This window comes from Orcinus orca, chromosome 5, assembly GCF_937001465.1.
Source record: "Orcinus orca chromosome 5, mOrcOrc1.1, whole genome shotgun sequence".
NCBI lineage: Eukaryota > Metazoa > Chordata > Mammalia > Artiodactyla > Delphinidae > Orcinus > Orcinus orca.
In genome coordinates this window covers 70,872,840-70,887,384 of record NC_064563.1, presented here as the reverse complement: position 1 = coordinate 70,887,384, position 14,545 = coordinate 70,872,840, and the positions used below count along the sequence as shown (strand labels likewise).

The 14,545-nt window shown below is 38.0% G+C and overlaps 1 protein-coding gene across 1 annotated transcript in view; it reads right to left on the bottom strand.

The window, feature by feature from the left end:
- Window positions 1–287: 287 nt before the first annotated feature.
- TPRG1 (tumor protein p63 regulated 1) overlaps window positions 288–14,545 on the bottom strand; it is a 144,868-nt gene continuing 130,610 nt past the window's right edge. The window contains exons 5-6 of the mRNA XM_004278486.1: window positions 13,026–13,179; window positions 288–770 (exon numbers count right to left, since the gene is read on the bottom strand). Coding sequence (XP_004278534.1) covers window positions 576–770; window positions 13,026–13,179 — 349 coding nt within the window. The 3' untranslated portion in view covers window positions 288–575. The remainder of the gene's footprint in view (window positions 771–13,025; window positions 13,180–14,545) is intronic.

The following is a 14,545-nucleotide window of genomic DNA, read 5'->3' as shown; positions in this document are numbered from 1 at the left end:
ACCATTAGAATCCCATACAGAAATCCGAGATTTTGAAGATGCTGAGTGTAAGTGGCCATTGGAATACTGATATAGATGATCAGCAGACAGAAGTGCAAAACTGAGTCTTAAACACCAGGGATGAGAATATGGATTTGGAAGTCATCCCCATTAAAAAAGGTAGCTAAAATAATATAGATTGAGACCCCAGTGAGAGAGAAGATCAGGATCAGAGGGCTGAAAATAAAGACCCAGAACAAGCCTACATTTAGAGGACAGAGAAACAAGAACCCAGAGGGTCCTCCCCAAGTTTATGATCAGGTGTTCCTTTGTCATTTATTTGCCAACATTATTTGATGGGCTCAGGAGAATTTATTTTCTGGTTTGAAGAAATTTGATTATCCTTATATAAGGTCTGAAGTGTGCATTTATCAGTCTAATCAAGCTTTTAGGTCCCCTAAGATACTGAATCTTCAAAATCATGTAATACTATTTAACAATAACTAATTGTTTCAGTCCAAAAATACGGTGGGCTGAAACAGAATCTTCAGTAATGGTGTAGCTATGGATGATGTACTTATCCCCCAAAAAGAGTGTCAAAAACCAACACTCCCCCGGGCAAAGGAATAGCCAAGTTTGTTGCAGTTTCCAATGAATGACATCAGACCCGTGTAGGTCTCAATCAAAATGGGTTCAGTTAACACCATCAATCCCTTTCCTCTTCCAGATCCAGTGGAATTCCTGTGGGCATTCTGGATAGCTGGAACAAGCTTAGACATGAACCCGGACGACTAAAGAGGAGAAGGCACAGAGTTAGTGAATGCAGAGTAGGTCCAGAGACACCTCCTCCCCAGCCCGTGTTCACAATGGTTGACCACTCTCCTGGAGCTGCAGTTATTCTTACTTCTTAAACAGAAATCGTATCTCAGAATTGTTAACATTGCTTCTGTTAGTCTTTTAATAAATTAATCCGTTAATAAATTATGTACATAATAAAATTAGCTACCACATCTTGTTTATTTTTCATTATTCATAACTTGTACAACATTAAGAAGTCAGTTTAATAAATATTTGCTGATCGTCTATTATGGATCAGACACCAGTTGGGTACTGCTGAAGATTCAAAGACAAGGGAGATATAGTCTCTGCCCTCACAGAAGTGACACTATAATAACATAAAAAATGAACTTGTGATGATCGTACAAAGTCCACGAAAATAAACAGCAAAAAGAGGCACATGATGCTAAAGAAACACAAAAGAGGGAGAAATCATATGTGGTTAGAGGATTAGGAATGACTTCAAAAGGAAACTCTTGAGACAATCCTTTAAGGGTTAATAGGGTTTCAATGGGTGAAATGAGGTTAGAGAGGGCCTGTCAGCAGCTGTTCTTTCCTAGCCAGCATCCTTTCCTCCATTTGAGACTCTTCTTCCAATAAGAGTACCTCGATTTTCCTTTGCAGAACCACATTCTTCCATTTAGTCCAAATAGCTTAAGCAGAGCTGACTTTAGCACATGACTCAGTCTTAACCAATCAGAGGAATCCATTCCTCTGGTCGAGGAGATTGATTCAGGTATGGGCACATGACCAATGTGGCTGTGAATCTGATAGCATCCAAGCCCGGAGGTATTCATGGTCATTTTGGCCACACAGTGAGAACCTGACTGAGACTGAAACCAACAAAAGTGAAAGAACTAAGACATGGAGAGAGAGTAATTCTTCACAAAGCCATTTGGGTTACTGGATCAGCCTATCCTGAACTTTAAGTTAAATGAGTGAAAAAAAAAATTCCTTCTTTTGGTAAAATCAAGTTGAATTGGGTTAAGAGGAGGGTGATTCAGGGAGCACTGCAAACAGAGATATAAAGAAGGAAATGAATTAGGAAAGCTCATATCTTTGTATTTCCAATAAGCTCTTTTATATCCATTATTTCATCCCAGTATAAGCCTATCAGGTAAGTAAAAGAAGGTATCATCATTCCCGTGTTGGAAATCAAGACTAATAGAAGGTAAATGATTTGTCCAGAATTACTCCACTTTCTGCACCATGGTAAAAAGGAACATGAGGAATAAGGGCCTACTCACAGTAAGATCCAAATATGTTTCCTAGGCAACTGGCTTACAAGTCTAAATTAAAACTTTTAGAGTATATTCCAATATCAATCTAAATTATTAAGCATGTTCAATAAAGACACCATTGTTTTTCCTTTTCTCCATGAGGAGGCCAATCTTGGCTTTGAGGGACTAATACAGAATGACGATTCAATGAAGAATGAGAATGTAGTCTTTCCCCATAATCCCATTTTCAATATAGGTTTTATCCTGGATTCTTAATTTTATACCAAATTGCCCTTGGGCAACCACTTCTCCATTGGAGGTTTAGTTTCCCTGTTGGTAAGAAAAAGAACCTAAAATTTAGAATATGTCCATCACTACTATTTGACCTAACCTATAAGGAAAAAAAGGAAAGAAAGAAAAGCCATGCAAATAAAACTGCTGATTTACTTGCTCTGTGACATTGTAAATTCTCTTCCGCTTTTTGAGCCTCAGTTTGCTCTTTTGAAAAGATGCATTTAAATCTATGGTTTTGGGATAATATCAGAAGTTAAAAAAAATAGTGACTTTATGATAAACAACATAGAGTTTGCTAGAGTGCCTCAGTATCTGTGGGTTTTCAAAATAAACTAAGGTACTTGTCCCTCTACTTTAGTTCAAGTAATATTTACCGAATTAGATAATGTCAAACCTTAATTTAAAAAACAGACTCACTTCTAAATATCACTGACTAAAGAATCCAACAGACAGGTAGGATTTTGCTTGCTTTCCATGAGCCTATAGTGACAAAGACAGACAGAAGTTACCTCTTATTACTAGTTCCCAGGCCTAGCATCCTCTTTAAGACCTTAGAATGGATCTAAATATTAGTATCATTGAATGAAACAAACTATAGTCATGTAGCCTGGGGATTCTGGAAAGGAGGACATCGTCCCTTACAGCAAACTCCACCATTTCTTTAGTTGATTGGATAAGAAAGCCAGAAAGGGGACTTCCCTAGTGGTGCAGTGGTTAAGAATCCACCTGCCAATGCGGGGGACACGGGTTCGAGCCCTGGTCCGGGAAGATCCCACATGCCGCGGAGCAACTAAGCCCGTGTGCCACAACTACTGAGTCTGCACTCTAGAGCCTGCGAGCTACAACTACTGAGCCTGCATGCCACAACTACTGAAGCCTGCATGCCTAAAGCCTGTGTTCCACAACAAGATAAGCCACCACAATGAGAAGCCCATGCACTGCAATGTAGGGTGGCCCCTGCTTGCTGCAACTGGGGAAAGCCCGCACGCAGCAACAAAAGACCCAACGCAGCCAAAAATAAATAAATAAAATTTATAAAAAACAAGAAAAGAAAATACATCATCAGTATCTTAAAGAAAAAAAAAAAGTCAGAAAGAAGTGTTCTTTCTTAAGTTTCCAGGAGAGAAAAGCAAAATCGGAAGAATAAATTAATAACATGGAATAATCAAGGTCAGAAGTGATCTTAGGTTTATAGATTCCAGCCACTCATCTATTGTTTAATTTGCCTACACTCATCCTCTCCAAGAAGCCACACCCCTCTACATGGACATATACAGTGATATGGAACTCACTGCAATCTAACCATGTCCATTCCATCACTGCATATAGTGGGAAAAAAGTATGTTCCCTTGCCCTATCTGTTACTGATGATTAGACTTTGGAAAAATCATTTAATCTCCCTGAGCCTTAGTTTACACATCTGAAAATGGGAAAATAATAATAATGATAACGATGGTAAATACCAACCTCATTAGACCCAAGTGCATTGCTCAAAAATATTTTTAAAGCATACTATTCATAGATATAAATATTATCACTTACAAGCAAGAACGATTTTAGCTTCCTTAGTCCTATTCCCTTCAGTTTCAGACTTTGAATGCCATTTCTTTAATATGCATGATAGACTCCAGAAAGCACTTTTGTAAAAACCTGTGATATGCACTATTTTAAAATAATAAAAGTTCCCTAGATGCCAAAGGCTATATTAAATTCCACTCAGAAACCATGACTTCAAAAAATATGGGTTGAGCATCAAAGTACCTCTTCCAAGATATTTATCAATTATAAAGGGAAAAATACTAACTTTACAAAGGAGCAATATAGCATACCCCATCTTAGACAAGTGATCAAGGTTAATATCACTGGTAATAAGACATACAGGCATCGTGAGCCTGCAATAGAGGTAGTGAAAGGACGCATCATTTCTGCAGTATCTGTGCCCCCCAAAAATCTAATTCAATTCAATCTAATCATGAGAAAGCATCAGGCAAACTCACAGTGAGAACATTCTACAAAATAACCGACCAGTATTCTTCAAAATCACCAAGGTCATGAAAATAAAGGAAAGACTGTGAAACAGAATAAAGAGACAGAATAATTAAATGTAATATGGGATCCTGGATTGGATCCTGGAGCAGACAGAGGACATTAGGAAAAACAAAACAAAAAACTGATGAAATTTAAATAAGGTCTGTAGTCTAGTTAATAGTATTGTACCAATGTTTAATTTCCAGGTTTTGATATCTATATTATAGTTATGTACATTGCTAGAAGCATTTGAATGAAATCCTAATATTTAGGAAAGAATTTATGTTCCTCTAAATAAATTTATGTTCCTCTAAATAAATTTATGTTCCTCTAAATAAATTTTGAAAATTTATTTTCAAAAGGGATAGAGAAAAAATCAGACTCAATAATTTTCATAACTTGTTCCTTAGAACACTAGATTTCTTCATAGGTTGGGTGACCATATAATTTATCATCCAAACCAGGATTCTTTTGAAAAGAAAGAAAGTGCTATTATTAATAGTATTCAAACAACAGATACCTGAGGATCTGGGGAGAAGATATGGAAGAAAAGGTAAAAGGTAAGCTTCAGTCCCTATAGTCACATCGATCAGAGCTGCTTAATTTTTGTAGGTTTTATGTATTTGGGTTCTGAGTAAGATCTTATTTTTAAAAGTCTTTTCCTTTAAAAAAATTTTTTTAAAAACCCACTGTATTAAGCTTGCCTAAGAACCTCTAGCTCTGACAGTCTGTTCAATCCACAAAGATCTATAGTGCTCATTCTTTTAACCAAGAAAAACTAAAAAACCAAAAGTGAGTTTTGAAAAAACTCACTTTTCAAAACCAAGCTCAAATCCTATCTCTTCCATAATGCCCCGCCAAATACTCAAGGCAAAAATTATTTTTTATTCTGTTGCATTTCATGTATGCATCTCAAATATTTCATCCAGTTTTCTAAGAATTAAAGTCAGAAGTATGGCTGTCCCTCTATACAACTAATCCAAGATTTCTCTACCTTGGAACTACTGCTGTTTTGGACCAAATAATTCTTTGCTGCAGGGGAGTATGTCCTCTGTATTTTAGGAAGTTAAGCAGCATCCCTAGCTTTACCCACCAGATACCAGTGTCACCACAACCCCGGGTATGGCAAAAAATAGTGTTGCCCAGATATTGCCAATGTGCCCCAGGGGTAAAGTCATCTCCTGTTGAGAACCACTGAACTAAAGGAAGTATATAGCATGATGTAACATGAGTATTAAGATAAAACAGATCTGCTCTTACATTGCAGATACGGCCCTCACTAGCTGTGTGACCTTGGGCAAGTTACCTAACCTCTCTGAATTTTATAGTTTCCTTTCTATAAAATAAGGCTATTAATACCATCAAATTCATAGGTTGGTTACATAGATTAAACTAACTTTAATAAACAAAGGGTTTGTAATAAGCTCTATGTGTGTGTGCCCACATGCTAATGTCTTTCAGGAAGGGTTGGGGAAGGTGAATAAGATAAGGCTGGAATTTGGAGTCATATTGCAAAAGCATTAAAGGAAGCCTTATTGCCAATAATGAATATTGTCAATAAATCATTAACTACATCATCACTGTCATCACCGAGCTATGATTTCCTCAAGTCCAAGGTGCAATTCATCAATTCACCTCAACATTTCCATGGCCAACACTCTCTGGATTGTCAGAATGCCTTTTCACAGATCAATATATATCAGTTTGGGTTACTGGATGCCTCCCCAGAGTCCTCATCATAAGCTTTATTTCATGAGAATTCTCTGTGGCCTCAGAATCAAAGTGCTGGAAAGAAAAAGTTGACACTATTTCATACTCAGTGAACTTGGCATTTCATTCGAGTCAAATGCACTTCATTTCTAGTCATTTCTGTGAGCCCTTTAAAAAGAGGAGGGGCTGTGAAGACAGAGGGACAAGCTGTGCATTGAAGGAGGCAGACAAAAGGCCAAGTCCCCAAGCTGGCTCTCGAGCATTTCAAGCACCTGAACTCAATCTGTGTGACAGGAACGCGGTGTCATTTGATATGAATGCCACCAGCCACATACTTTTCTCTAAAAGCTTTTATACACCCACCCCTGGCTCTCTCTTTTATTCCAGTCTCAAAAACAGAGGGTCAGGTTTTAACAACTCCGGTTACATAGGGTCTGTGTGCTGGTTAGGGTAAAGTATAGCTCTGTGTGTGCGTGTGTGTGTGTGTTTGTGTGTGTGTGTGTGTGTGTTTGAGTGTGTAATGTTCTTCTTGACTTTACAGCGATTATTTACCAGCTGAGTGACTGGGCCCCTGGTTTGCTTCAGATGCTGTCTGCCAGCAGTTCACTGTCCAGAGTCTCAGTTTTCCTTATTACAACCATCACTTGCTTCCTGTTTACACTGGGTAAAGAGACCAGGTTTCATGCCTGCAGGCCCACATTCTTTAGCTGAGCAGGTTTTCCAAGCCTTCAGGCTACAGGTTTCAGCCACCCCATGCAGCAAGTGAAGCATGTTGGAGTAAAACGTCCATCCAATACCCAGCAATGGAAACCCCTTGGGAAGCCACACAGCTGAACAGAAGATAAACAGATGTTTATATCATCCTTGCATGTATTGGAATTATCTTTATAGAGACACCATGACTGTGGGTATGTTCAGGAATATAGATGGAAAAAGGAAGATGCAGCAAGAGCTTTTTTTCCTACACAAAAGTATTGTTTCTACAAATCCTCATCCTACAAATTTCCATCCTCATCCTATTCCATTTTCCCAACCCTCCCCGTGCACACACACACACACACACACACACACACACTTTAAACTCTAGCTTAAGTGAACGACTCTTTGTCCAAGAACATTTTATACACTTCTGTAATGTGCAGCTTCTAATCATGTTTCTTTTATTTAAAATGTCTTTCCCCACCTGCTTTGATGCTTAAATCACTCTTACCTTGAGTTTCACATCAAATGTTATCACATTTGTTAACTTTTGGACTTAACTGTTCGCTCTGCTGGGCTCTGATAAAAACTTTGAATCTTTCTATCAACAGTATTTGCACATTATATTATAATTTGTTAATTACATTTTTTGCCTTCTTCCTCTACACTATAAATATCTGGGGGCAAAACCTGTTTTATTCTTCTTGCTATCCCAACAATTATCTACAGCATTGCTCAGCATGTAGTACTCAATGCCAGGTAGGTATTCAGTAAATATTTGTTAGGGAATTCCCTGGCAGTCCAGTGGTTAGGACTCAGTGCTTTCACTGCCAGGGCATGGGTTCAGTCCCTGCTCAGGGAACTAAGATCCCAAAAGCCGCGTGGCCAAAAAAAATTAAAATAAAAAATATATAAATAATTCAATAACTATTTATTGAATTAATGTAGCAGGAAACCAAGGGGTTAAGAATATAAAGTTACATTTGATTGCTAAAACATTGGTTCACTTTCATAATTCCCTTGAAAATAAGGAGAAAGATGCCAGACAAAAGTAAAAAGGGTTGGTCTGTAAATCACTTTGATTAAGCTATAGAGCATCCACGATCCATTCACTATTATTCTACAGCTCTACAGCTCAATCACTAGTTCCTCTCAGCAAGACTCCACACGGTCTTAAGAATCCAGCAAGACAATGTGAAACCAAGGGCAGTCATCAATTAGATCCCTTGAACTAAAACTTGCTTAATAAATACTATTCTGTAACCTGCCTTCATTGACTAAGCTGTCTTTAATTGTTCCTGCCAATTGCATGCCCTCCAAGCTTCATGTAGGTTAGAGAATATATCGCAAGATTCCTTTAACTGCCCCCTATAGATAACGCCTCTAACTTATGGGTGGCCAGAGAAATGGTGGCTTGAGTTGTTTTTCAGGAACATGGAGCTAGTCTTGTCCAGTTCAAATTGGTCGAGACCACGGACCGTTCCACTGTGGAAGGGTCCAGAGGAAGACCTTTTGATGTCAGAAGGCCAAAAACTCCACCCTCAGATTATACCAACACCATCATTTTCTGAATAAGCACCCTAAGAAGAAGAATGTAAATCCGATACGCCCGCACAGAACACAGATTACCTCAGTGTTTTCTTGCCTCCAATCACCTTTCCCCATGCCTCAGACCACCCTGTTTCTTTATCCTATAAATATCCCAAGCCCCTTGTCTTTGGGGAGGCTGACTTGAGATCTGTTCATCCATCTCCTTGCTTGGCTGCCTTGTGAATAAACCCTTTCTCTGCTGAAAACCTCAGCACCTAAGCGTTTGGCTTGCTGCCCGTTGGGCAAACAAAACTGATTCTGTTACAAATGGTTAAAAGGGGAAAGATAATGCTAAAAGTTGCAAATATAAAGTGGATGAAACAATTGAGAATAATTAACCTTGTTGTAAAGTATCATATCATATTATATCATAGCAAAGACTATAAACACACACACACACACACACACACACACACACACAGAGTTCTTTCTGGTTTTTAACTATTCCCCTGAGCATTTGCAAATTGTTTGCGCGTAGAAATACAGTTATTATTATAATACCTCAGTCAATTCACTTAGTCACTCTAAGTACCTTCACTTTTAAAGTGGAGATAGCATCCTGCCCTCAAAGGGTTTTTGTTACTTGAATTACATGAACACGTGCAAATTGTAATCAATAAATATAAAGTGTAATTACATAACTGATGAGATCATTTTATGTCTTGTAATATAAAATCAATACCAAAAATATTATTTTCACAACTGTTTTATATGAGTAATGCAAAGTATGTTCATGTACAAGTTGAAAAAAGTTGGTAAGACTTGGAGATAAGCAAGAATGTCTGGAAAGAAGCCATTTGACCATCACACTTACCGGAAGTAGAAGTGATATACAGTTAGTGAGATGGGTAAAAGAAGTAATGTATTTTGACCTAGTATTTCATAAATTTGACAGTGATTTTTTTATATCAGTGCTGAAGGACTTAGAGATAGTATAAATATGAATTTGAATGCAATTTTTTTCCATTAATTCCTCTTCCTCAGGTACTTTTCTGACCAATCAACCCCATCACTCAGCTTCGACCCGGTGTTGTGTGGTATGAAACCTATATAAACAGCTCAACTTTCTCTCCTGAGCTTCGGACAGACCTAAATTTCTAACTGCCTGGCAACCAACTCAACCCCACATTCCATGGACCTTTCAAACTCAGCATTTCTTCAACTGAACCTTTAAACCTACTCTTTTTTCAGTTTTCCTCATTCAAATTAATGGACTCATCACCTACCCAAACCAGACCATGTCATCTTTGATTTCTTCCTCTCCTTCACCTACCATATCATGCCAGTTACCGTCTTCCATTGATACCCTGAATATCTCAAAATCTCTTCATCTTCTCTCCATTCCTAGCACTCCTAACTTAGTTTAGGTCCTTATACCTATCATCTGAGCCAATACAATTATGGTGGGAAATATACAAGATTAAACTCCGGCTAAACTGTCTGTCTCTAAGGTACTCCACGTACCTTCAACTATCTCCAGTTCTCTTCATCTGATCCAAACTCTGTTTCAGTTCTTTAGCACTTATTTAAAAATCTTTGCATTTTTATCTGCGTCCTCTATTAAGCAATGCCTTCCACAAAGGGAAGAATCTTGTCTCATTTATGTTTGTATTCTTAACAACAATCAGAATAGCTGCACATTTTAGGTACCAGAAGACATTTGTTAAATAGAGAGAGTCCAGGTTCTGTAGAAGAAAAGACTGAGTAAAAACAAAAAAATGAATTTTATAAAAGTACTTCTAAAAATAAGTTATTCAATTAGATTAAATAATTTGAAATTTTTGACTGGATATGTCAGCTGTACATGATTCCCTCTCCTCTGCCATAATAGGTTTGCTAAATTGAATTAAATTGCTTCAAGTGTTTTATTTAGTTATGCATTTCCCCCGTGTTCTTCTACTTTTTCCTATTTCATTCATAGGGGAAATGAAAAAACTAGTTTATATCACCCTTTTAAAATCTTATTATGTCAAAATATTCATACAAAAGATTCTATAGCCCCAGAATTACTGTTCTTCTTATTTATACTTTTACATTAATAAAACTGAATATTAATCAAAGCCCATTTTGGAAAATGTCCTGAACACAAATAACTTTGTGACATAAAAACCAACAACAAAAGAGAAACCAAGACACAAAGAACTGGATCAGAGTAGTCATCATCTCATATCCCAGACTGAGATCACTTGTTTTCTTAGGGAGCTGGGACTCGGGGTGGCCTTTAACTGAGAAATGGCTTGGCAAATAAAAGTTCCAGACTGTTTTCAGGAACGAAATAAAGACTTTAAAACAATAATTTAGTGAGAAAAGTCTTAAAGAAAATACACTTAACAGATTCAAAAAGTAGTTTGATTGACTGGAAACCAACCAACTAACTAACCAACCACTCATGGTGCTCATACCCATGCATGCATGTGCACACACACACACACACACACCTGTTGCTCTTTCTTCCATCCAAGGAGAGCTATATGAACATCAAGTTTCCCCTTTAGCCTTGGCTGACAGGAAGTCTTGGGCAAAACTTAATGCTCCAGTCTGCTAATTGTGTTCATGGGCATTTGGGGAACAGTTATTCCATTCCCCCTTTTGTTCCATTCCCCTTTTGATATTTTATTTTTTAGCTTCCTTTCAAATTATTTAATTTTATTTCTCTATGGCAGAAAAACAATAAAGCACTATCAAGTATTAGAGTAATGCAGTGGCATATTTCTGTAGTTCATACAGTTTCTTTTTTAATCCTTTACCCTGAATTTCTTCCAGCAAAGGACACTGAGAGAACAAGTGCTTAAACACACCAGATATGAGAAATAAGAGAAGACTTTGCCCAGGAAGTGATGGACGTAATAACCCAGGCAGTTGGTATTTATTTTTGACTTAAAATAAAAAGAATTACTACTACTTCAAAATATATATTAAATGAATTATTAGAACCAGTTTTCCTTTAAAGGCAGGAAATAGCTTTGGAAACATACATTATTAAGTTCTTTCAGTTGGATTAACAAGTGTTAAAAAAAAAAAAGAAACAGATAAATGACTGCACTTTTAATAAGAAAGAGAAAAAGAACAGGAGTTTGGGGAAGAACAAGAGCAGGATAGAGAGAAAAGGAGAGGAGATTATGAAGCGACGTATCTGAGCATTATTATTAATAAGGTCTTTTAACAATAAGGAGAACAGATATTCCATTTGAATTTGGGGGCATTATTGTGATGTAAACTCCCACTCTATCTCCCAGAAGTCCTCAGTGAGTCTACTCTCACATAAATGCCTTTGTGTCAGTGTTATGTTCTTTCTGGTTTTCATTTTGGTTTTTTGTTATTGTTGATTTTGGGTGGTTAAGAGTCAGGCTAGGGGCTGATGTTGATGCCTGGGTTGAGGTACTGTGAACTAGGAGTGTAACAGGGAGACTAGCAAAATGATCCATACAAAGAACTAATTTAGTGCCTGCAAGAGCTTGGTGTCAGAGGCAAACCTGGAGACCAGAAGCCCCTGAGGACACCTGCATAAATCTTGAGAGGACAACTGAGCTTTGCTGAGAGCAGAATGGGATTCAACCCAACTTCACCTACAGGTTAGGGGGAACAGAGGCCCCATCTAGTCTCTAACCACATACATTTTGCCTCAGATCCTTTTTCATAAAATAGGGAACTTACCAATTAAAAATATTTGTTTGTACATATACATATTCACTTGTATGAATAAATGTGTTTAAAATAAGGCAAGAAATGCAATGTATGCCATCCAACCACAGAAGGACTTTAGATGTAGACTGTCACGTTTTGAATTTATAGCAAATAAAGTTATGCTATTCTGAAGTGAATGACAGCATATAAAGATAAACTTAGAGAGAACAGAGAAGGCAAGAATTTCTAGGCCGTAAGCACACTCCTATGTGAACATCTGGTTCTGTCGAAAGTACACAGGTTGCTAATTCACTGCATTTACAGCTCCAGCTGTTTCACTTCCTGACTATTCAGAGTGTCCAAGGACTGCTTAAGTCTCCCTAGGGAAGATGAAACAATAGTAGAAGGGGACCTCCCTGCCACTGATGAATTTTAAATTTACTCGGGGAGATGAAATTTAAAGGCATTAAAAATAACTCTTAATTGCTTTACGATTTACGGAACATTTATATATGCTTTATCCCATTTAACCTTACAATGGCCCAGTGAGGTTGAGAGGAAGGGCAGTTGTTCACTGTGTCCATTTTAGAGATGAGACTACCAAGTCCCAGAAAAAAAAAGTGACTTAAACATGACCACTGAGCCATATCTGACTTCATATTTCACACTATTCCACATTCCTTCTTTGAATAAAATAATTCGAATTTAATTATACACAGAAAATTTTATGTACCCTGTAAGCAATAAACACAGACAAACAATACTACTGCAACTTTAAAACAATATTACACTACAATTTTTGCTCAGAGATTAGCAAAGAGGAAACAGCGGTGGTATGGTTACTATAAATATTGCTATAGATATTTTTTCAAATATAAAACATCTCTACTGTTTACTGAAAAAGTCCTATAAACTTTTATAGTTTTTATCTATATAAACCCCAGGTTGTATCTTATTTTTTTTTTTAACAATACATGGTTTAAAAGCACATAGCTTCACCAACAAAGCTAAAGATTGGAGAGTGATGCCCAAGCCGTCTCCTACCTTGCAGATTTTGAGAAACTTCTCACTGGTGTATTTCATAGGGTGCTCAGTGAAGGTAGCGTAAGGCACCTCAGTGGACCACGGGTTCCAACCGGATAATAGTGACTGCTGCTCTGGACCTCCCCGGTAGATCCTAAGGCCTTCTCCTTGTCTCCTGCAAGAAAGGAGTTTTTCTTTAGATTAGCCATTTTCATTAGATTAAAACAAACAGAAAAGTGTGGGAAGGGAAGGTAATGCCCCAGTCAGCCTTTCTCTTGATGCTGAGATAATTGGCTGACCAACTAGTTAAATTGCTACAGGAAATTTAGGAGGTGAGAAGAAAAGTGTGGATTTGGTTTCAAACATGATGAGTTCAAGATGTTGTTGAGAATTCTGTGGGTAAATGCCTGGTTGGAAATGTGACACTGGTGCTCTGGACAGAGGCCATGGCTGGAAATATGGATACTGAACTCATGCCAATATTCTGGTGGTCAAAGTTAAAAGAGGAAGGAAGAAGGAAGAGTCAAGGTGGTGGGACAGGAACTGAAACATGGAAGACATCATCAACATGGGAGACAGTTTCAAGGAGAAGGAAGATGACTACAACTACAGTATCCACTAAGCAGTAAACTCAAGCAAGAAATGACTGAGAAAAGAACTGGGACTTCCCAAGAACTGGGAAGAACTGGGACCTTCCCAAGAGGGTATGCCTGATCTTTAAGAGGGTTGATGACCAATTCAAAATACCCTGTGACCTCAGCTTCTATGTCTCATGGTTCTCTATTCTCTGCACACATTCCTTCTACCAAAATTGCAGCAACAAACACGTCAGAGCTCATAGGAAGACTATGCCTGGTCACAGTCCTGACCCACATTTTGTAGGAGGCGGTAACCGTCTGTTACAGCGCAAGCCTGGTCATCTGGTAAACCCAAGTACAGAGCAAGAGAAAGTCAGCTTGGGAGTGGTGATGGGAGGAAAGTTGTGGCAGGGGAATGTGGCCACACTGGATAACAAATTTGTAATTTCTGCGGCCTCTGCTTTTGCATGTACCCATCAGAATTTATGGTTTATGGTTTTAGACATCTCTGAATGCAAAAGAGGTCCCTGGAGATTAAGCCTAGCTCAGGTGCTTTGTATTCGACAAGCTTTAAAACTAAGTTGCCTGTAATTCTAAGCAGACCCATGGAACATCACAGAGGTCTCGTTTCTTCTAGAAATTAAATCCTGGGATCTAGAAGGAAGAACCAGACCTCAAGGGAAAACTAGAGCTCAATTGTGATGCCTTCACAAAGCTGTCACTTCCTGTATTAAAGACAGGATTCCTCTGGGAATGTCACTGTGGTTTCTGAATGTTTATCCGTGTAGAAATGTCTGTAAACACAATCTCACACGTATGCATATAACACCCCAACGGGCTGATTCCTCAGCTTCTTCTTTCAAAAGAGAAGAAAAGAGCCTGGCTCATTCTGCTGCTCAGTTCTCAGATTCTTGATGATTATAGTTGAAGGCTGATACCCACCTTTTTTGTACTTAATCGTTT